This window comes from Nansenia antarctica (genome assembly GCF_963989245.1).
Source record: "Nansenia antarctica genome assembly, chromosome: 3".
Lineage (NCBI taxonomy): Eukaryota > Metazoa > Chordata > Actinopteri > Argentiniformes > Microstomatidae > Nansenia > Nansenia antarctica.
The window spans coordinates 58532821-58557185 of NC_137688.1; the positions used below are offsets into that span (position 1 = coordinate 58532821).

At 41.4% G+C, this 24365-nt stretch overlaps 2 protein-coding genes across 2 annotated transcripts; both read left to right on the forward strand.

Moving 5' to 3' along the window:
- Positions 1-43: 43 nt before the first annotated feature.
- On the forward strand, positions 44-18870 carry cfap61 (cilia and flagella associated protein 61; the record flags this gene model as incomplete). The annotated part of the gene is made up of 25 exons (XM_080527393.1): positions 44-186; positions 396-546; positions 657-733; positions 1074-1141; positions 1681-1801; positions 2007-2139; positions 2887-3102; positions 3199-3276; positions 3358-3488; positions 4076-4115; positions 4252-4391; positions 4575-4701; positions 4894-4971; positions 5093-5299; positions 5851-5979; positions 9889-10016; positions 12155-12247; positions 12494-12662; positions 12779-12953; positions 14207-14499; positions 14693-15020; positions 17224-17312; positions 17580-17785; positions 18457-18553; positions 18667-18870. The coding sequence occupies 25 exons, from the start codon at positions 44-46 to the stop codon at positions 18868-18870; spliced, it is 3621 nt and encodes a 1206-aa protein (XP_080383519.1).
- Positions 18871-21927: 3057 nt separating this feature from the next.
- Positions 21928-23322, forward strand: insm1a (insulinoma-associated 1a; the record flags this gene model as incomplete). Its single annotated transcript, XM_080526724.1, has 1 exon — positions 21928-23322. The coding sequence occupies one exon, from the start codon at positions 21928-21930 to the stop codon at positions 23320-23322; it is 1395 nt and encodes a 464-aa protein (XP_080382850.1).
- Positions 23323-24365: the final 1043 nt, after the last annotated feature.

Here is a 24365-nt window from a genome sequence, read left to right on the forward strand (position 1 = left end):
TGTGTTTTCATGAACATTTTCCCACCTTCAAAATCAGAAGAATATGAGGACTATAACTTCTTCAGGGGGCAAAGTTGAAACTGTGACTGTGAGGAGAACAGAGTCATCGGATGCTCAAGATATCAATAACCTCATCACTCCTGCCACAGTAGCAGTATTTGGAAGAGTAAATGTAATTTATTTACTGTAAGTGTTCATTAACTCAAATCCAGCTTTATTTTTGAGTGACTGTGCCAACTGCAAGACATGCAGCATATTTAACCCATGGTTGGATATGACAGATTTCGGCTGTACATTAGTTGAATAATGTCTCATATAAGAATGCATAATTATGCACGAACCAACAATATTACAATCAATTCTAACCTCACAGTGTGTACTGATGATGTTTTCAGGGAGAAGGCCAATCTGGCAGTGACCCTGACCAATGAAAAGAATGAGGTCCTGGCTCATGCTGCCTTTTTTGACCACCCCATTGGAGACCTTGTGGATCAAGCTTGTTGGGAACCATTTCTGCATGACCATTTCAGCTCTGAAAAATGCACAGTTTGTATCACAATAATTGTTATGCTAAATGATGATATTCTAAATGACATGTTAACTCTAAATCCTCTCTACAGCATCAGTGATTTAACTGTATTTTCCTTTTACGACAGCCTCTGAACACATTATTCCTGCAACTCTTCGTGGCACAACCGACCTTCTCTATTGCGAGTGCTAAAGAGATTGTAAGGTAAAAAGTTGTTCTCAATGTATAACGTGGCCTAATACACAGTCAGCACAGAACAGAGCAGCAGAGTAATCAGTACCAACTGGGGTTATGTTACAAGTCATAATTATATAACAAGCCTGTCATAACCTGATAAAAAGATAACATGTTCTTCTCATAATATAGCATAATTAATCTGGGTTATAATCTTGTATAATCCCTTTCTAATTTAATTCCACAGCCATTCCATAAAATTTCAAATGCCAGAAATTAGATTCTTGTGATTTGATTTTGTATGCGTCGTTAGTTCTTGACAGGGTGATCGACTGTGCAAAGAGATAAACACCTACATGTCTCCTTTCAGAACTGTCTTCAATGCCATCACAGAACTGCAATACATCTGCCTGGTCACCCCAAACAGTGGTTGCCCAGGTGAGAAGTTGTACATACAGTAATTCCTTTGCATATAGGATATTATTGAAGTAAGTAAAGTAAGTAAGTAAGAACTGCAGAGTCACTATCCATCTTCCGTCGGAGACTGAAGACCCATCTCTTCAGGTTACACCTTAACTGCTCCTCTTGAGACATCCACTACCCCCCAGCACTGCGTCTCCTGAGACACCCACTTTTCCCCTTTACTGTGTCCCCTATGACTTCTACTGCCTCCTTGTACTGTCTCTCTGTTCTCCAGTGTCTATATTTTTTTTAAAATAAAACATACAAAATACTTTTCCTTCTATCACTGAGACTGCCAATGGCCCCTGGCCTGAGCTAGATTACTCTTCCTGATACGACTGGTAGATTGATGATTCACTTGCTTAGTCAAATGTATTGATTGTAAGTCGCTTTGGAATAAGGCATCTGCTAAATGCCAAAAATGTAAATGTAAATGTAAAAGTAAGTAAAAAGTAAAGTGGCAGTTAATAATCATTCACAGTATTACCAACTAAAAGTAGGAACCTATGTTTTAGAGCCTGCACTGGTGGAGATCTTTGAGCCTATGAAGAGCCTCAAGGACCTGGGGCGCCAGTGCTCAGCATTCGTGTGCCACAGACACAACTATTGCCCAAGGCTGCATGTCCGCAGAGCCAGGTTCTCACAATAATTTAACCTACAGCACATCTACATTCTGTATCTACTGTATACACACACCTACCAATACATTTACTCACAGATGTATTACTTTTAATTGAATTTGTTCATAAGGGCTCTTATTTTGGCAGAAGGGTTGACTTATGATGCGTGGGTTGCCATCATGATGACATTCAGAAAATGATTCATCAGGCTGTTATTACAGGGTGGAAGATCTTGATGACCTCACACACATATTTGCAGAGCAGACCAAGGTACTAACAGGCTCCTATGGACCTTACTTCCTTGCTGAGCTCATAGAGGCTCAGGATGAGGGAAACCATGCAGCTGTTTGTGAGGTTAGTTTGTTTACTATTTAATTTATTTGTTGTCATGAGTATACATTTATTTTTAAGTGCATTCCTAAGGTTAGAAAAATACAAATTGTGTTCTTTCTGAACTTGTTTCTGTTCGTTTTATCATTTGGGATTAGTCATTTTGGATCCTTTATACAGAGCAGTAGGGCCATTTAAAATGTAATAGCAGTGCTGCAGATGCTTTCGCCTGGTTCACAGAAATCCTGCTGGGGTGCATTCCCCCAGGACTTAAAAGATGACAGATCTTTCCTCCCCTCCCTGCAACTCAAGCTGACATGTGTTCATGGCAACATATGGTAGATGAGAGTTGATATTCTGCCAAGACATGCTCTCACTGAACATATTGTGTCCAGACATCTGTAGCATTTTGGGGGTTTTGTCTGAATGTGTTCACCATTCAGAGAACAAAACAGCACAACATTGCCCTAGAGGATTATACCATTCAGGCTTCTTTCTCTTAAGAACATCATAAATTATTCTACACTTTAATTTGAACGGCTTATGGTTTACATTTGAGAACCAACCGTATTTTACCTCAAATTAAAGTTGTTGCCCAATGTTGTACTGTATGTTTGTTTGTTTTTTGCACAAAATAGGCCTAATTGGTACAAATATGCACAAATATGTTTTGTATTTATACAGCCAGTATTGCAGGAGAGCTTTACTGCTAATTTGATCACAAATTACTTCACACTATTTTGACCGTGTGTTTTTGTGTTGTCTACGCAGAATGAGGGAACTGCTATTGGTTTTATCAGTGTGAGTAGTGACATCAATTTGAAGCTACTCAACGAGTGCTTTGAGCTCGGGCCATTCAGCGGTCTCTATAAACCTAGCCTAGAGGACCTGCCTGAGCTGGTTGCTGGCCCCGAGGGTGAGGGGCCTCCTGGGGAAACCGGTGCCATCAGCCAACAGAGTCCCACTGAACTGGTACAGTATGACCAAGTAGGGTGGCTGTGTGTGAAATGAAAATGACTATACAACAGATATGCGATTGTCATACACAGTGTAATTGATTGGTTTTGATGACGTGTGTATAAGGTATCACAAGATGTTGAACAAACAGAGGACTTGGGAAAAAGTGAAGACATCACAAAAATACCTGAGGAAGAATCAGAGGTAAACGATAAACATTTGTTGGCTTTCATGTGCTCTCCTTTGTCTCTCTCCTGGGTGAAATAATTGTTACTCTCATTTCAGCCAGAGGAAGCCACGGCTTGTGCTGCAGAGTACAAGGATTCAGATGACATGCAAGAACCAACAGTCTGCTCAGACACACCAAATGCCTTTTGTATTCAGTTATTTGTCATTGACAAGAAATTTGAAATGAGGTAAGTTCAGGGGAAGGTCACAAGCATAATTTCAACAGCCATGTAATTATTCTGGGGTCGGGCTTTTCTGTTGCTTTACACTCATGTTAGAATCATTTTGTGTGTTTCTTTTTAGAAAAAGGTTGAAAAGGACAGTATATATTCTTTCAACTAATTAGTTGAATATAACATTATTCAATGATGATCCAATTTTATTATTGCATTCTGTACTTCATAAATACTTAATTTTCATGGCAGACTTCCAACGTATATCAGTCATGTGCTGTGAAAAGCAAGGAGACTGATTGTTAGTTGACTCCTGCTGGGTGCCTCTTTCTGTCGCCTTACTGCCCAGCTGTTACAGAATATGGAATCCAGTCACTCCCTGCAGAGAATGAGCATGTAATTAATGAGTGTGGTGCTTAAAGTGACAGCAACTTGAAGGAGAGAAAGTTGAGCTGAGACCAATGGGCATTGTACTGAAACGAGCAGATTGGTTGGCCAGTTGTTCTGCTGCTGTGATCTCTCATGTTGGCTCTGATTCTGGCTTCTGGCTTCTGGCAAAGGCACATTTTCACTAAACTTCCCTCATTCATCTCCTTCCACAGATCGGTGGACTTTCTGCCTAATATATTCAAACTTTTCCCTGTAAGTACAGTATCGCCATAGACTTTGAGTGATTTTTTCAAATGAAATCAAATGAAATGGTGCCATCCCTCCTTATTGTGGATGTTTCTTTGAAACTGAAATAATGCGATAAAGCCAACCACCTTGTTCTCTACAGGAACAGGATTACTGCATCATCTCTGTGCCAAAGCTGGCCCCGGAGTTCCCCCTCCTCCAGAGCTTCCTCAGAGTGGTACCACACCACACCAGTAATTTGCCCCAGGAGCTGTACATCTTCCACCGCTCTGGCCTGCTCAAGTGTGTAGTGTGTCCTGTGTAGTTTTAGTATTATGTGTACATCTCAATATTGAAGATCTGACTCATAAGTTAGTGGAGAATTGAAGAAATAAATGTGAGAAATCCCCCCAAAAAGGCGAAATTCCCAAGTTGTATGAAATAGAAATTGCTTGTAGAATGTCAAGCATGGTGTTGTCTCCTCAGGATGTTTGATGTGAAGATGGCAGTGTCTGCAGATAGGCCTGCTGTGTGTACCATGGTGAAGAGGCTCAGCCTCCACGAGTCTCTGCTGGACGACCTGGACGTGTTTTACCAGGCCCGTCGAGACGTGGTTAGTCAGAGTCAGATCGAGCTACTGCCAGTTTATTATAATTACTTTTGAAATGAAAATGGAAGTGTGTAGTGTGTAGTGCTCTAAGCTGGGCTGATCTGACTGCCAGGTCTTTGAGGATGCTCTCTACACCCTATGGGCTGTCATATCTCATCTCTCCCTGTTTCTCTTTCTCACACTACTGTCTTCCAGGATGGAACACCCGTGCAGGCTTTTGTGGCCCAGGTGCAGAACCAAGTAGTGGGGATCATAATCATTCGAAACGAGGAGGTAATAATTACATGTTCTTGTCTTTAACGCTCGTCAGACTAAATGTGTTGCTGACATCACTACATACTAAATCTCTTTCTCTCTCTCTCTCTCTCTCTCTCTCTCTCTCTCTCTCTCTCAGAATATGGATTACATTCGAGCCAATTACAACATCGAGAACTTCATCTACTTCAGCCATCATCGCTACGAGGAGCACGGCCAGTTGTGTCACTTTGCCCTCAATCCCATCTTCCAGCACTATGCCAAACACTTCCTCAAGGAGGCGCTACGACAGGCTCACAAATCCTGCTTTTACTACCCCATCTACCCCTCCTACCACAGCCAGAAGGTGAGAGGATCGGGCCAGACAACCATCAAGGCTGCATTGATTTCTTACTGTGCCCATTCCGCTGTGTGCTCAGTTACCAATATTCATTAGTGCGGTGTTCCTCAGTGCCTGCTCACCCCTCGCCATTTCTCCCTGGGGTCAGGGCAGCAGGTGCTGATAGGATTGGCAGCTCCACCTCTCTGGACTGTAATAAGACATTTCCTCACTGTGTAGAGGCCTCCGCTTCTCCTCTGCTAATTACCTTTTTGCAAACAGATTGGGTGATGATGAGGGAGTCAATAGAATAACTAAACAAGAAGAGAGAGTCAGCAACATTTGGGGGAGTTGATGAAGAGTGTGGTTCGTCAGCCATGATCGAGGTGTTTCTGTTGAACGGGAAATGCATATTAATGATGTAATCGTGTAAACCAACCTCTTTATCAGGTCTAATTATCACCCTGGCATCTGTCGGGTGTTTGTTGCCCCATATCAGTGGTATAGTAGAGCCAGGGAATCGGGTGTGTGGGGTCGTTTGGTTCACCTGACACTGTGCCCTCTTCCTCTCCACTCAGAACTCCTGCGCCCACTACTTGACCTTTGTCCTGAACTGCATGGTCCCTGTTCGCCCGCGACGCCAGATTGTTTACCCTCTGGAGGAGCTGTGCATCAATGCCCCGTCCAAGCAGATCACCAAGGACCAGGTGGGCACAGCAGCAGCTGTGGAAGAGGGGTTTAACATGCCAGGGAATGCAGATGGGCAAATATGACTGTCTCCAGTTTAAAGAATGTGAGGGAGAGAGATAATATGAGAGTGAGCAGAGAGTATGGAGAGAGAGAGAGAGAGAGAGAGAGAGAGAGAGAGAGAGAGAGAGAGAGAGAGAGAGAGAGAGAGAGAGAGAGAGAGAGAGAGAGAGAGAGCGGGGAAAGCATCCGTGATGTGAGTAGTTAATTTGCCCACAAGAGGGCACTGCTTTAAAATTGATGGGCTCCGTTTTAAAAAGGGATACACAGAGAAATGTTTCTTATTCAGAGCTACGGAATTGTGTATAGTAGCAGTTAAAAAGATTATTATTTAAAGCAACTATTATGTTCGAATTATTCAATCAGGTGTAATGCACTGCCTGTATGGACGACATTTGACTGTGCTTCAACAACTACGCTGAACATTGCACAGAATAGGTTGTTGTTGTTTTTGTGGTACTGTACGGTATTTTTCTCAGTATTCTTTACAGTCTGTCCACACTTCATGTTTTTTTTTTTTAAAGAGCTCATTTTATGTAGACTATGGGAGCAGATGGTTCCTCTGACAGATGGTTTGGCATGTTTGCCACTGCTATTTAACAAGTAAAGCAGCATAGACCACTTATCCATTCATCCTAAGTTAGTGTATCAGTCACACCTGGCCTGTGTCTCAATAGCTTCATCTCCCCAACTAGCTTTCTCTCCTTTCCACGATGATGATCACTGATTTGGCAGGACTGGTAATTCCATCCATTTGTAAGGTAATAAAGCAAATAGGAAAGAAAGCCATTTGGAGTTAGACCTAGCTCTGGACATAGGCCTTTACCTGTACCTGTTTAATCAAACCCTACATTTGCTCAGAGGATATACTGCAAATGTGGCAAATTCAGTGTTGTACGAAAGCACAACCAATGAGTTAGGTCATACTTTCTACTTTTTACTGTCACCAACCACTGCACATTCCTGCCTTACATTGGTCTGTATTCATTATCCTCATTATCCTGTATTCATTATCTAACATGACACATGAATGGAGTTGTGGTACACAGAGCTGTCAGCACAGTTTGCAAGCACAGTCATGCAACCATGTTGGTGTGCTTTTCAGTGTTGATTCAATCCCTCAGTGCAGTATGCTTTCTCATATTATGTGTCACATGTGTGGCAATCCCCACTCTCAGTGCATTAGCAGATACACCTGCATACACTGCTTCAGTCCAGGCGATTTAAGACCTCCATTTAGTAACACAGCAACCACCATTTCCAGGCTGCTATGTAGATAAGAGCGTGCCCACAGCTTTGTAAGCCTGGGGTCCAGCACAGATGTATTAATCAGATTTAAAGCACCTGTTCCTTCTCTGTCAATATGGGATCATATTACACAGCACCATGGTCACAGCACTGGGCCATTATGTTGAAGAAAGGTTAGGCACCTCCACTAGGATGGGGACAGCTGCACCTGCTCCACGCTTACCTCCCCGCAGATGAAAAATCTAATGTATTAGATGTGATTATTTGGGGGATTTACAAAGCAAAGTAAAGATGTGATTAGCTGGGGTCAATTATGTTGACTCATTGTAATAGCGGAAAAAATACAGTTTTATTTGTTATGAATTCCTAAGTTATTACCTATGTTATGTGGTTCTGTATTAATGTTCAAGAACAGAGCAGGACCTACAAGAAATGATACAGATATGAATCAAAGTTAATGCCACCCCTAGATTTCCCGTTCTTGTTACTTGCTGCCATTTTCCATCCAACAAGTTGTATTGTGGAACCTATTTACCTAATTATGAATGCTCAAGACCCAATTAGCACACATAGATCAATGTGAGATTATTAGTGATTCGTGGCAGCTTTTGGGAGTTGGAACATTTTGTGAATAACCCAATGTTCTCTGTATTCATTCTGATTTTGCAGCTTGTGTTTAATATTCCGAAATTTGGAAATGTTTTCTTCAATAGGGCCAATGGTCAGAAATATGAGTATTCAGGTAGGAGAACTAGAACACTAATGCTTCACTTAGTGCCTTGGGTGGAACCATCTGACATTTAGAAATGCTGTATGTTTCTTATGAACACTGCTAAAACAATTAGGATTTCAGCTAAAAGCTGGTGCTCTCTTTTAGACAGTTAAGTGCTCAGAGAAATGCCCATTTCTGTGCTTTCTTTTATATGGAGGGCAGATCGTGCCACATTCAAATGCAATACACACATCAGAATGCAATACACACATCGGAATGCAATACACGTGTAACACTAAATACAATGCAAAAATACCGTCACATTGGACAGACTACCAAAACAGCTAAATAAACAGCAAATGCTACATAAAACTGATATGAACTATAAAAGCATTTCCATATGACTGCAATTCAGTGTTTTGAATGCTGTATGTTCTACCAGAAGTTCCTGCTCTATATATATATATATATATATATATATATATATATATATATATATATATATATGAAGATGTTATAGCTAGCTACGATTTATCATAGTAGCTATGCTGTTCATTATTTTGATGATAAATCATAGCTAGCTAGTCACATTGGACAGACTACCAAAACAACGAAATAAACAGCAAATGCTATATAAAACTGATATGAACTATATAAGCATTTCCATATGACTGCAATGCAGTGTTTTGAATGCTGTATGTTCTACCAGAAGTTCCTGCTCTATATATATATATGAAGATGTTATAGCTAGCTATGATTTATCATAGTAGCTATGCTGTTCGTTATTTTGATGATAAATTGTAGCTAGCTAGTCACATTGGACAGACAACCAAAACAGCTAAATAAACAGCAAATGCTACATAAAACTGATATGAACTATAAAAGCATTTCCATATGACTGCAATGCAGTGTTTTGAATGCTGTATGTTCTACCAGAAGTTCCTGCTCTCTCTGTATATATGAAGATGTTATAGCTAGCTACGATTTATCATAGTAGCTATGCTGTTCGTTATTTTGATGATAAATCGTAGCTAGCTAGTCACATTGGACAGACTACCAAAACAGCTAAATAAAGTATCTTAACGACAGCAAAAGTGATAGATGTCAGAAATACATTACCTGGAGATTCAATACGGTAGTACCGGCTGTGGCTGTGGACACTCAAAAGGCAAAAATGTCAAACGGCAAACTACAGATCTTACAGTTTTATAGTCTCTTCCAGCTCCTCCCCCCCTGTGCCAAAAACTCATGTTGAAATACAATGCAACTCATGTCGGAATGGAATACAATGCAAATTAGCACCGGATATCGAAATCCAATGCAAATTAGCACCGGATGTCGAAAACCAATGCAAATTAGCACCGTGGCAACACTCGAATGAAATACACATGACCAAATGGAATACGCTGCGCTCAAATGGAATACACATGCACAATGGAATACACTCATGACCAAATGTAATACGCTGCGCTCAAATGGAATACACATGCGCAATGGAATACACTCATGACCAAATGTAATGCGCTGCGCTCAAATGTAATACACATTGATTTCATTTTGGCACAAATATGCCGTATTTTTGCATTGTATTTAGTGTTACACGTGTATTGCATTCCGATGTGTGTATTGCATTCCGATGTGTGTATTGCATTTGAATGTGGCACGATCCGCCCTCCATACTTTTAGGCCATTGTTATTCAAACAAAACTGGAAGTGGAAAAATGATGTGAACATTATTTACAGCTTTTTATTTCAGTCATTCTATTTGCCATCTATTTGTTAAATTACTGAAATGACAGAATGGCATACAAGTACATTGTGTGAGATAAACCTTCAAAGGCTGTCCCTTAATCCTCTCAAGTTATCCGTTGAGTCTGACTGCCACTATCTCTCTCTCTTTTCCCATCAGGTACCTTTTGCACTCAACCACATAAACAGAAAGCTTACCATGGAACCAAAAGTCACCATCAATGCCAGGGTAGTTGTAGTGGGGGCATCTGACACTGGCTTAGCTTTCCTGGAGGTGCTTGCTTTTTGGTAAGTGTTGAGTTTCATAATGTTCATGATTTTATTAGAATAATAAAAAAAATAAAAATAAAGCGCATGTTAAATGTGATGATTGTAATTAGTGGGAGTGACCTGAAGGCATTAGAGGAACAGATTGTGCAGCTCAAGCAGCAGCGATTACCCGAAATATGAGTAGGGGGCTGATGATGAGCATGCCCAAAGCAACATGTGTGAAAGCAACACAATCCCCCTCTTTAGCTTCACCATGATCCCAACTTCCCGCCAAGACCATCTCTATAATCAGATTGTTGTTATGGAGGCTGAACTTTTAGGGTTGCATTCAAAGAAATACCACTGTCACCACTTTTGGTATTGTTTTTTTTTCCATAATCCTAATTAGTGCTCTTCTCACCCAGTCCTGGAGGGATTCAGTGTGTGCGTGCCCAATACTACTGTTACCCACATGATTCATTAAGGTCTTCTTGATGATGACATGGATGATTTGTTGAATGAAGTATTGAAGCACAGTTCTAGGAAAAAATTATTGCATACACTGTTGGGTACAGAATACTGGTCTAATGTGTACTGTAAGTATGTCACCACCATTCATTTTAAGAACTTATAGAGATTTTTCTTTTATTCCTGGAATCCAATCTCGGGGAAATGTCACCAGAGCTTTTGGCGCAAAGTGGGGATGTTACATGATTGTATTCAACCTTGCTCTGAGATAAACTGTTCCACCGAACAATAAGGAATTTAGCCCTGCTGATTCGCAGCGAGTCGATAACTGCCAGGCAACCAGGTCATTGTGTGTGGAAGTGAAAGAGTGGAGTGTGCATAACTTGGGGGGTTGGGGGGGCGGGGGGTTGGCAGGCAGGCAGGGGCGGCGTGGCGGGCACACAGCTGCCTGGGGCTGGCATTCAGGAGGGCCACGCTGGCCCTTTAATTAGCCACTCCACTGTTCTCCTGTCAGGGATCTTCTGCAGTGATCTGTGTTTGCTGTCACTAATGAGTTGACTAATGAGGCTGTTAGTGTCCACTAAACTAATGCTAAGGCGAGCACTGCAGTGGTCGGGTGAGTGATGGGTCAGCTTGGGCCTGCTGGGCCCCCTTATCAGCCCAGCCCAAACGGCTGGCCTCCAGCTTTCCATCTACTCATTGAGGCCCAGGCCACGCCCACTCCATTACTCAATGGGACAGGGTCATAACGTGGAGCAGGGCAGACAGATAAAGACACATGGGGCGGCTCGCCGGCTCTACTCGGTGGTCAGGGAGCAGGGTCACAATGGCCGTCTGTCACTGCCTGATAACAGCAGAAATCCAGGAGCTGGTAATTTGGTCAGACTCCAATAATGGCCCTTAATGCCTCATTGCTGTGACTTAAACCCACCTTCTGGCTCAGATTAACAAGGAAAGTTTGATTGAGTATAACTGTAGTTATACTCTAGGCTATTTATTCTATACATTTACAATAGTGAAGAAGTGTATCAGTTTAGTTTTAAGGGTTTTGGTGAATATTGTGTGCTGACACATCTACATTTCAATTGGTTGGTAAGGTGTTTTTCAAGTGCACATTTTACTTTACTTTTTAACTTATATTCAGTGCATTCATTACCAAAAAATATTTCCCCCATAAATGTCACTTGGATGTAAAGAGTCGTTGAGTACTGGGAAAAGTACTATACAAAATACATTATATTATGTATATAGCAGGTGATCTCAAGCTTGACATTACATGGCCCTGCTCTGTGTCCAGCTTGTCTTTTTCACTGAGGCTTTCTCTGGCGTATCACCGACAGAGATAATGCCCTTTTGGCACTGACAGAGAGGATATTTACATCACAAGAGACCTTTTACCTGTTCAGATTAAACACAAAAGTGGGACACTACAGATCAGAGACAAAAGAAAATGGTACAAAACAAAGGAAGGCCTATGAGGCTTTGAGAAGAAACAATTTGAATATATACCAATGTAGATTAAATGCTATAGGGAATTCAATCTTAGTGCATTCAGTTGCATCTGCTCCCTCAGCTCTCAGAGAATAACAGCACTAAATTCTGCTAATTACTGACATATTTTTGTCAGAGGACTCATTATGTGGAAATGGCTGACTCTTTTGAGGACCTATAATCCTCATAGTAAACAACTTGTTCCATTCCCTCTCCAGCCCTCATCTGAGGTTCAACAACATGACTCTGATCTCAACACATGGCTTCCCAGGCTACTACAACAACACAAACATGAGATTTCTGTCCACAAGGTGAGACTCACACTGAAACCATGCATACCCTGTTGACTGTCATAATGTGTGACTCATTGTGTCCTTTGTGTGGATATCCAACCAAACACTGCAATTGGTCTGTATGATCCCCAGCCATACTATATAAACCCATCCAATATATTTTTCAATGGACAGCCCATGAAAGCTTCAACATAGAGTACTATAGAATGGACATCTGTTGTCGAGTGTGCCTAGCTGACTGACTCTACTCCACTGTCCACCCAGCCATGGCTGCAGTGACAAGGACAATGCCCAGCTCTCTCTGCGCTCCTGGGTCAATGTGGTGACAGGCAAGATGACAGGCATCGACAGGGCAGCCAAGCACGTGCTGGTGTGTGGGTCCAGGAAGGTGCCCTACGACCACCTCATCCTCTGCACAGGCCAGCAGTATCAGGTTAGCGGAAAACAAACATCATAGGTATTGTTATGCTGTAATGCTGTGTCCGTGTTTGTGGCTTTCTTTGTGGCATTGTACTGTATGATGCTACAATGCTGCTGTTTATGCTCTAGGTTCCTTGTCCATCTGGTGTGGATATAAGCTGTCTTACTGCAAACAGCGAGCTCCCAGTCCAGCGCAGACGGAGATACACCGGACCTGTTCCATCCAACCTATTCACCCTCAATGACCACCACGACTGTGTGGCAGCATACCACTGGCTGCTGAACAACTTTGTGGAGCTGGAGGGTAGGTACAGGCCCCCGTACATTAATCTCCACCTGTGTGTAATTATTCAGCAGGATGTATACGCAGCTGCCTGTGTGAATAATTAGGGTCTCATTAGTCTGAAGGAAATCTTTGATCTCTCTGAACCAGGAGTGTCTCCGCCATCCATTAACGGGATGATATAATTTTCTCAGACACATGATTTTCTGCTGATTAAAAGACTGATGTCAATTAGCAGAAGTACGGTAATCTCTTTCTCTGAAAGAAAAGATGTACACCGATTCAGATTACCTCTATTATATTGACTAATTAAGGGATAGGTTCATTATGAAATACAGTAAATCATCATGCAAATTACTCCATCTAAAGTAGACAATTCATAGTTAATTAGAACATTTACTTTACTTGCTCCTTATGCAATATATGAGTTCTGACCAAATCTATGGAAGACAGGAATGACAATGATATAAACTGTAAAAACATAAGACATGTAAAACAAGCATAAATAGCAGCATGTGGAGTAGTAGGGCTGCAGCTGTCCACAGTAAGCATTTCAGCACCATGGACAGAGCCAATGCAAAGCCCTGTCAATGGCTTGCTTCAGTGAACTGTTCCTGCATCTACAAATGAACACACGTTATGCTTACAGTTCTATCATCCAATCATCTGAAGTATATTTAGAAACTGTGACAGTATGTATCCCATGTGTGTGATGTACATTTTGCATCTCAATATTTGAGACTTATGAACAATATATCATAACTTGAAATTTGAAGTGGGGGGGACAGTAATATAATATATATATATATATATATATATATATATATATATATATATATATTACTATGCAATTTGCTCATTTATTCATCTCTGTTTGCATAAAAAGTATTTCCTAGATGAATTGAGGCTTAACTGAATTAAGATCCTTCTATTCCCATCATTGTTATAAGCATTGTTGCCAGCTGAGAGAGGCTGATTTCTAAGAATTTGGAGGTCACTTGAACAGCCTCTCATCCCTCCCACAGTTCTTCACAGACAAGAGAAGATACGGTCTTTGTTTAGTTATTTTGCACCCTGTTGCCAAGTGACCCTTTCCAGCCACATAACATATGAGACATTCTACAGGGCTGTAAATAAATAAATAAATCTGCTAATCTGCTAATCCTCCTCTTGTAATGGTGAATTGCATCAAGCTTGCTGTTAATGTTTCGTTTTTTGATTAATTTTTTGATTTGTTTTTTGAGCATTAGCTGTGTCTCTTTACTGTGGCATAGGTAATGCCATAGTCTATGGCAACAGCATAGATGTTTACACCTGCGTGGAGACTCTGTTATGCCTGGGTGTCCGTGGCTCTCGCATCCACCTGGTCCAGCAGTCCATGGAGGGCCCCAGCTCTTGTTTCAGCGATCCTACAGTGGAGAAGGCCATGAAGAAGACCTTGGAGCAGAGTGAGGTCCATGTCTACAACAACTGCTTACTGGCCCAGATGAATGATGGACAAAACCCTGAGCCTCTCACTACAGTGTCCTTCACCACAGATAGCCAGCCCCTCCGACTAGAGTGCTCTGTAAGTCCACATTGAAAGTGACTGAAAATGTGGAGTCCTAGTGGTCATAACCTCATATAAGAATAAATACATTTGGTTAATAGAGGGAAACATTTTTATTTTTTTATTTTTTTAAATCTGCCTTTGTCCATAGCAAAATGGTTAGTCACAGTCTCAAAATAAAACTGTAGTAAAACTTGATTTCTCCCTGTAGGTTTTTATGAACCTGTCCTCCAAAGGGGTGGATTATGATGCTTTTAAGTCCATCAATGATGCCTGTCTGGTGTATGACGGCCGGCTGGTCATAGACACTACCTTTCACACCAACGACTCCACCATCCGTGCCGCTGGGCCTCTCACCAAGTTTGCCCGGCGCTACCATGCCGACCAGTGGTCCCACTCCAACTTCAACTCCAGGGAGGTGGGCCAGGAGCTGGCCGCTGTGCTGCTGCCCTTCTTCGACCCCACACTGGAGCCCGCAATCAACCCCCCAGCCGACGTGGACCGCCTTATCCCCATGTACACTCAGGCCAAGATTGAAGGTCTGTGTCCAACTCCAAAATAGTCTGAGCAACAAGGTTCCACCATGTGTGTTATGAGCTGGTCTATGATTATACAACAATATTTGATCATTTTGTTATGATTTATTCAGAACCACATGTTGGTGCATTGCTTATCCATCCCCTCCCATGTAATTGTCTGTTCAGGATACTTTACTACAGCGAGTAGTTTTACATAACATTGTGTAGCCATGGTTATAGAATCTCTGAGATACTCACACTAGATGATCAAACAATAATGGACTTGGCCACAATGCTGTCTATTTCACAGGGTAAACAAGGTCGTGTCATGCAATACAACCAATACACAATACAACCACTTACAGTATCTGTCCTATTATGACAAAATAAATATCCTTGAAATGTTCCTAGTGCTTTGTTAAACGCCCGGCATTTTATTTCACTGCTCATTCAAAATCTGTCCAGTAACGGTAGTTATGCATCCATGTCAACGTTTTTTGTTGTTGTAATAGAGCAGTATCTATAACTCCTAAACTTCCCATGTGCTCAAGTCAATATTAGTTGAACCCCAATTCCAAAAAAGTTGGGACGCTGTGTAAAATGTAAATGAAAACAGAATATAGGCCTAATGATTTGCAAATTCTTTTACAAGATATTTAATGTTCAAATTGATCAACTTTATTGTTTTTTTGTAAATATACACTTATTCTGAATTTGATGCCTGCAACATGTTCCAAAAAAGTTGGGACAAGGGCATGTTTACCGCTGTGTTACATCACCGTTCCTTTTAACAACACTCGGTCAGTAAGCGTTTGGGAACCGAGGACACTAATTGTTGAAGTTGTGAAAGCGGAAATCTTTCCCATTCTTGCTTGATGTACAACTTCAGTTGCTCAACAGTCCGGGGTCTCCGTTGTCGTATTTTGTGCTTCATAATGCGCCATACATTTTCAATGGGAGACATGTCTGGATTGCAGGCAGGCCAGTCTGGTATTTTACTACGAAGCCACACTGTTGTAATACGTGCAGAATGTGGTTTGGCATTGTCTTGCTGAAATAAGCAGGGACGTCCCTGAGAAAGATGTCGCCTGGATGGCAGCGTATGTGGCTCCAAAATCTGTACGCTCAGCATTAATGGTGCCTTCACAGATGTGCAAGTTACACATGCCATGGGCACTATAACACATCACATACCATCACAGATGCTGGCTTTTGAACTTTGCGCTGATAACAATCTGGATGGTCCTTTTCCACTTTAGCCCGGAGGACACAATGTCCATGATTTCCAAAAACTATTTGAAATATGGAGTCGTCAGACCACAGCACACTTTTCCACTTTGCGTCAGTCCATCTCAGATGAGCTCGGGCCCAGAGAAGCCTGCAGCATTTCTGGATGTTGTTGATATATGGCTTTCGCAGCCAGATGCAGTGACGAACTGTGTTAACTGACAATGGTTTTCCGAAGTGTTTCCGAGCCCATGTGGTAATATCCATTACAAATATATGTTGGTTTTTAATGCAGTGTTACCTGAGGGATCGAAGGTCACAGGCATTCAATGGTGGTTTTCGGCCTTGCCCCTTACGTGCAGAGATTTCTCCGGATTCTCAGAATCTTTTGATGATATTATGGACTGTAGAATCTACAGTGTAGATGGTGAAATCCCAAAATTCCTTGCAATTGTACGTTGAGAAACGTTGTTCTTAAACTGTTGGACTATTTGCCCACACAGTTGTTCACAAAGTGGTGAACCTCACCCCATCCTGGCTTGTGAACGACTGAGCCTTTCAGGGATACTCCTTTTATACCCAATCATGACACTCACCTGTTTCCAATGAACCTGTTTACCTGTGGAATGTTCCAAACAGGTGTTTTTTTTTTTTAGCATTCCTCAATTCTCTTGTTGCCTCTGTCCCAACTTTTTTGAAAGGTGTTGCTGGCATCAAATTCAGAATATGCATATACTGTATTTACAAAAATCAATCAAGTTGATATGGTAAAACATTAAATATATTGTCTTTGTGCTGTTTTCAATTGAAAATATGTCAAAAAATTATTAGCAAATTATCACATTCTGTTTTATTTAAGTTTTATACAACGTCCCTAAACTTTTTTGGAATGGGGTTGTAGATATTTCACATCCTATATATAGTATTGTTTATTGGCCTCAGTAAATGCATACAATTCTGTTGATCCCTCTATCTATTTTCATTTCCTGAAAAAAAGGTGGGAGACTGCCAGGAGGATACATTTATCTCCATGTAACCAAACCAGCCACCCATACTGCTATAGCAGGGCCATCTGCACTTCCACAGGTAGGTGTTTAACAGGTTCCTACTATTGTCTTCCTCCAAATGCACACACAAATGCCTGATGCATTGCATTGTTTATTGTATCAATAATAAATGTTTCTTTTTGACTAAATTTTAAATTGAAACTGTACATTTTGGAGGTTAAGAAGATCTATTGATTACAGTATTGTTACAAACTACTAATAAGATATGAAAACAACAAACAAACAAGATGTAGTATGAATATGACTTTATCTATGACTTAGATAAATGATTATCTGTATTTCCCAGGGAAGACAGATTTTGACTGGCCGAAAAGAGACTGGGAACTATTTCCACCTGCATCTGAACCAATATGACATGGTAGAGACCATCACCTGTCTGTCACTGAAACCCTTCCCAGTGTCCAACTACCTGTGTCTCTATGGCAAACATGAACGGCTGCTGAACAGGCTGTGCTCCCGCTACGACGAAGGCCTGGTTCATGACCTCTACAGGTAGGGACATTTCAGCACCATACAGGAAGAGAAAAGAGTCAAAAGGGACTTCCAGATAACAAAGGATAGAATAGAATAGCATTTCAAACATTTAAAGAAAGAATCAATTGTAATACAAGGCAAATAATGTTTTCATTTTAGGAGTTAATTCCACATGTCAATTTAGCAGCTCTTTTAGAGGTCTTTCTTGAGACATATTTCTTGTCAATATTTCCTGGTAGCAGTTTGATATCTATGTGTGGGCGACCTCATTACTGATGTTTCAACACAAGTGACCCAAAGATATAGCAGCCATTGTCCCTGAGTCTAATCTGTTTATGCAGGTCCCCAATCTGCTTTTCTGGTCTGTGGGGAGACAATGGCTTAGCCACCCTGCAGAGGTCATAAGGCTCTCTAACACTTATTAAATCTGGATTCTTCACTGGCCCTTGTCATGGCAGTGAATGAGGCCACTCTCAATGTGATTATTGAAGCTGACTGAACATCATGAACCGTTAAAATAATTGATTGACCATGCTGTTGTTGGGCGTTATTAGATAAACGGACTGTTGTGCGTGGCTGTTTGTGTGTGTGTGTGTGTGTGTGTGTGTGTGTGTGTGTGTGTGTGTGTGTGTACGTGGCTTGAAGTCCTCAACAGTGTCCACTGTTAATTTCATGTATGTCTTCTGCAGCTACTTCAGGGAGAAGTGGTGTCTGGCATTATATCACGATCGGTTTTCAGACTTTGAACAAGAAATACACCAGATCATGCATTCAACAAAGGTGCAGGTATGAAGTGATTTATGTATGCTTTTACAAGATACAATGAATGGATATGATTTTATTAATTTGTTTTCCTTTGAAAAGAACATTTTAAACTCAGCCTTTCTCTTTTTCTCAAGGACAATAATGGCTCAGTGTCCATTCCAGAACTCATTCAGAGGATGGTGGATGAGAAGCTGGACATTTCTGAAAACCCAAAGCTGTTCCTCAAAAGGGTGTTTGATGAGAGTGGGGGGTTGGCTTCCCTGAAGACAAGCACTCTCAATTACCTGAGATACAACAGATACCACCTGACCATGTATGCCCAGCCTGGACTACTGTGATAGTGTCTCCATGTTACCTTTCCCTAATAGGAATGTTCAATTTCTGATTTGTTTGAACATTTAACAAATGTTGTTTTAACATTTTAGCTAAAAATATCTAGTTGAAAATATAGAGATGACTTATCCATCCTGAATTGTCATTAAATTTTGTGAACTGAAAATAGCATATGGTTTGATATCTTCCATCCATTTGATCTTATTCAACTATCATGTGTTAGATTAATATTTGTGCAGACATTTATTTTTTGCATTCAAGAACAGTAAAGTTAACTGACTTAAGATAATAGACAAAACAAAAGTGACAAGAAATTATTGTAAAGTTTTAGCTATCCCACGTATCAGCAACACTGAATTGCTTTGTCAAATTCCCGAATGAATGAATGAATGAATGAATGAATGAATGAATGAATGAATGAATGAATGAATGAATGAATGAATGAATGAAGGCTACTGGTAGGCTAACTGTGATTGCAAAGGACTTGGCAGCATGACCGATAAGACATATAGGCCTTGATGAAAGTGGATTTTGTGAGCGTGAGGAGGGGGACTCTACAGCTGTATGCTAATGAGCCGCAAATATTGGCCTACCTCTTTTTGCTCAGCACACGCCATTGAACAAATAGCCACACACGCGCCTAAACGTATGTGATCGTTCATGCGTTGTGAGATAAACGGTACCGTACGAGAAACCATAATTAAGAATGTACGAATCCGTATATGACATGGCTCAATGACATTCAACGAGTCGTCTCGTCCCCTGAGTATTGGATAATTGTTGAGGCGACTGTGTATCCGTCTCCGTTCGTATGTTCGTAGGTCACGCGATATTTCCACCACCACTTGGACAATACTGAAACTTGGGTGATTGACGCGTCTTTCCATAGAGATCCGACATACAAAATTACGCTGATTGTCCCAAAGGGGTTTTTAGTAGATTGTAAACGTTGACCAAGCGGTGTGGTACATATTTGCAGCATCTAATGAGCAACATATTTCTCATAAGGGCATATAAGCTTCGCCCATTAAATGTTCTGCTAATTAGAAATGGTGTCCCCCCACCAAACGTTGAGCAAGCATCTCTCCTGCCCCATTTGAGCTACAGTCATGACATTTTGGACGTAATATGCGTCTCTTCGTGATAAACTACGTTTCCCAGAAGTCCTATAATTTTGGTACTTTCATCATTCTTGGGGGACATTTACTGCAGACTTGTTAGTCAGTGTAATGCAAACAATTTGAAATGTTGGCAGGAGGTTAATATCTACGATATGTATTTCCGAAACCCACCCTGACTCTTTCCATCATTCATCTTTTTATTTAGCAAATCAAATCATTATTTTTTGTGTGTGCGGTTGTGCCTTAATTTCATTACTTCATAGAGCATACACTAGTTACTCATAATTTGTCAAATAAAATGTTATGTAGGCCTACATGTAATTTGTAGAAGAATGTTTCTGACGTTCTGCCTAAAAAGTAGTAGCCTAGTATCAGGAATCAGACAAAAAGATTATTGGGAATTCCATGTCTATCCGTCCGTAGGCCTGCCATGATTATTGAGGTCAACAGTAAGCGTAACTGGACTGGAAAATAATACATTTAGCAAATATGGTTCTAAGTTAGTCGTTGTCAGTATAGTCTATGAAATGTGAGCAAAGTTGACCAAACTGCCTCCATCTAAAAACATGAATTCACCGGAGAGGTCTCTAGGTATTTCGAACAACCACACAAACATGTTATGGTTGTGTTTTGTATGGTTGAATATTGTCCACAGCCTTCAGACGCACATAATCACTTAACATGCGATTTATAACAGCGCAATGGATTTAAATCTTGAGGCATTAGCAAAACTAGACAAGTCTTTTTATTCCTAGCCTTAGTGGTTGGTGTATTAGAGAGGGGATATGATTTGACCTGAAGGAATTGGGTTTGACTGTTTTAACGAAGAGATAATCATGGTTTGGCCCATTTTGAAATGGTCTGCTTTGTCCAAAGCACACTGATTACGCACAGCACGCGCCGACAGTATCTCTTGGCCAGATTGCTTTTGGGGCCCATTCTACCGTGCAATTTCCTTTTCAATCACAAGCGGGATACAGCTTGCACAAGCGCGACCATTGTAATGCAAAATAGGGAACCCTATTTGATTAATTATGTATGCGTAAAATGACTGATTCATATGTCAATTTGAAACATTTTATTTAGATACATTTTCTGTGTTCATTTTTTTTTCTCCAATGTTTATGTATAGGATATAATGTTTGCCGACTCAATTACATCAACATATAATAAACAATTTTGCGACTTTCTTTACTCAATGTTTTTGGAATTGAATTAGCCTATATTTCCCTCCATTATTAAAGCCTTGATGCCTTTCTAGTGTCTACTCTCAGATAACTTTTGTGATAGGTAATTATTTTGACACAATTCACAGCATCTTTATTGTCATTTTCCAGGCACCGCTCCCCAATTTTAATTTTAGATTCTGATGGTTGTGAGTACTGATGGACGTCTCCTCTTTGGCAGATCAGAGCCCCCCAAAGGAGACACACAAAGCCTAGGCACGTGTGCATTTCTTTACAAATTCAGCAGACCATAAAAAAGGAGGGTCTCGGCGTGTGCCGTCGTCGGACGAGGGGGCAACGAAGTGTGTGTGTATGTGGGTGGGTGGTGGTGGTGGTGGGGGTGGGGGGGGGCGTAGCATGAGTGCATAATATAATAAAACCCTCAGGTACATCTGCTTAGCAATCAGCAAATCCTCCTACATTTTTACTCGAAACCAAGCCCCTCTCCACCCTCCCACACCCACTCGCAAATCCATAGGGATCTAGTTCCATCTGATTGGTTGGGGATGAGGCAACAAGGGGCGAGAACAATGTCATCATTTCTCCTTAAAAAGAGTGCAGCTATTTTGTGGTGAAAGCATCTCGGGAAGAGAACGATCAATAGCTGGGGAACGTCGAAAATCAAGATGTGTTTGTAATAATCTGAAATTGGATTTTATTTTTCGAAATCATCTGTTCTCAGAAAGTGCCTTAATTCTCCCAGTCTGCTGCAAAGATGCCCAGGGGATTTTTGGTGAAAAGGAACAAGAAAACAAATCCTGTGTCTTACAGGGTCCGCTCTGATGAAGAGGAACTGGGACAGAATCAAAGAGATGTGGCACCTCCATCGGCGCCTCTCGCACCCTGCCCAGAACGCGCGCCGCTCGCATCTTCACCGTTCTGCGAGGCAGTCGCCGCAGCTCCCGTACAGGATGGTGCTAAACCTGTTCAATTCGGGAATCCAGAGGCGGTGTACCAAGCACTGTACAGCCCCACTCGACCAGTCAGCAAAGAACATGAAAGGGCATATTTGGAGAGACGTTTTAATATCGGCTCACCAGTTTCCGCTGAATCGTTCCCGACACCTGCAGCGCTAACGACTTTAGATCATCTTTTTGCCCCAGTGGACCTAAAAATCGGCACCAGTAACAGCAACCGGACCGGGACCACCAATACAATTCCATCCGCTGTCACCGGCGGGAACGGCACCAAAAGGCCTTCAAGCGACACCGAGCGTAAAAGCAAGCCTGCACCCAAAAAACCCAAAGCGATCAGGAAACTGCACTTCGAAGACGAATTCACCACATCCCCCGTTCTGGGGCTCAGAATTAAAGAAGCGCCAGTCGACCAAAAACCCAGACCTCAATCGACCGGAGGAGACAAATCCCTCGGTGAGTTTGTCTGTCAGTTGTGCAGAGAAGCATATGTCGACCCGTTCGCACTAGCTCAGCACAAGTGCTCCAGAATCGTGAGAGTTGAATATAGATGCCCTGAATGTGACAAGGTATTCAGCTGCCCGGCAAACCTCGCCTCCCACAGGCGTTGGCACAAGCCGAAGCCACAGAGTTCTACATCCATATCTGGTGCGCAGAACACCAAGCCAGAGAACGAGAAGACGACCGCACCTGACAAGGGTGCGTCTGCGTCCGATGAAGTGAAGGAGGCGAGTGACAGGGACACACCCAGCCCCGGTCTGTCCGAATCGGGATCAGAGGATGGGCTCTATGATTGTCACCACTGTGGCAAAAAGTTTAAACGCCAGGCTTACCTGCGAAAGCACATTTTATCACAACATAATTCCCCTACTACTACAAGCAGCGAGGACCACGATGCATACCCATCGTCCCAAAACGAAGGAAAGCAGTGTGACCAAACTCAAAGCATGCACGCGCCACTGAATTTAAGTTCCTCGGGGTGCCACCCGTGCCCTGTCTGTGGAGAGAACTTCCCTAACAGGGTAAGCCAAGAGCGGCACATCCGTCTCCTCCACTCCTCACAGGTGTACCCATGCAAATATTGCCCTGCCATGTTTTACAGTTCCCCGGGACTTACACGGCACATCAACAAATGTCACCCCTCAGAAAACAGGCAAGTTATCCTCCTTCAAATGCCTGTGCGCCCAGCCTGCTAAACTGGAGACGAAACCGTGCCTTTGCGTCATGAGCGTGAAGGAATCACCCAGCGAGGTGTGACCCTTCAACCACTTGCATTCAAACCTGTTTGGAGCTTGAATTCTATATTTGCAGACTCATCTTAGTTTATCTAAAGAAAGTAACGCATTAGACTGTTGACTTATTTTTCTAGGATCTCTGCACAACTGCTATTGCATTAGCTTCTAGACCTAAGAACGGGATATCCTAGCTGTACACTGTTGTCATAAAATGCCTTTTAATTCACAGGCTGTAAATGTATCTATCACTTTATTAGCTTTAATATAGCTTGTGAATCTGTGAACATTCAATTTTAGCTTTGCCTCTACATGATACAATTTGAAAGGTTTTCCTAGTGTAGCCAATAATGCCTTGGATTAGAGTTCTTGTATACTGCTGTAAAACTGCCTTAATTAAGAATAAGAAATGTTGAATAATTGTTTAAGATTGTTTCTTTTGATTGTATGTCATATTTATCATTGGCCAGATATTGTATTGTTATTTTTACATTCTGTGTTACCAATATACAGTACATACACACTCATGATTGTTTTTATTTATTTATTTATTGAAATTATCTTATGTAAATTATTGTTTTGTGTGATTGACATGACTCATTGTTGTATTTTTCATGCCATAGCCAAATGTTGTCTTATTTATATCAAGTTTACATAGATGCTGAAGATGATGTGTAGGCCTATGTGAAGTAGCATACAATCAATGAACTTGAGCTTATAAAATACAAATGCTCTTAAATGCAATCATTCTTTTTGCTCTGATTGTTGTGTTACTATTAGCTCTTACTACCTTTGTATGTTTCTGCAGTATTTGCTATATTGTCCAAATAAAAGCAAAGCAAAAAAAATCCAAGTCTTTTCACTTAATGAAGTGATATTGACTATGTCAAAAGGATTTCCGAGCAGGAGCTTGGCGTCATGTCCAATCTACCTTTATCACCCCCCTCTCCTTCTGTCTGCTGTGTAGATTAATGTCAAACATATGAAAGGGAAGTGGAATTCCACAC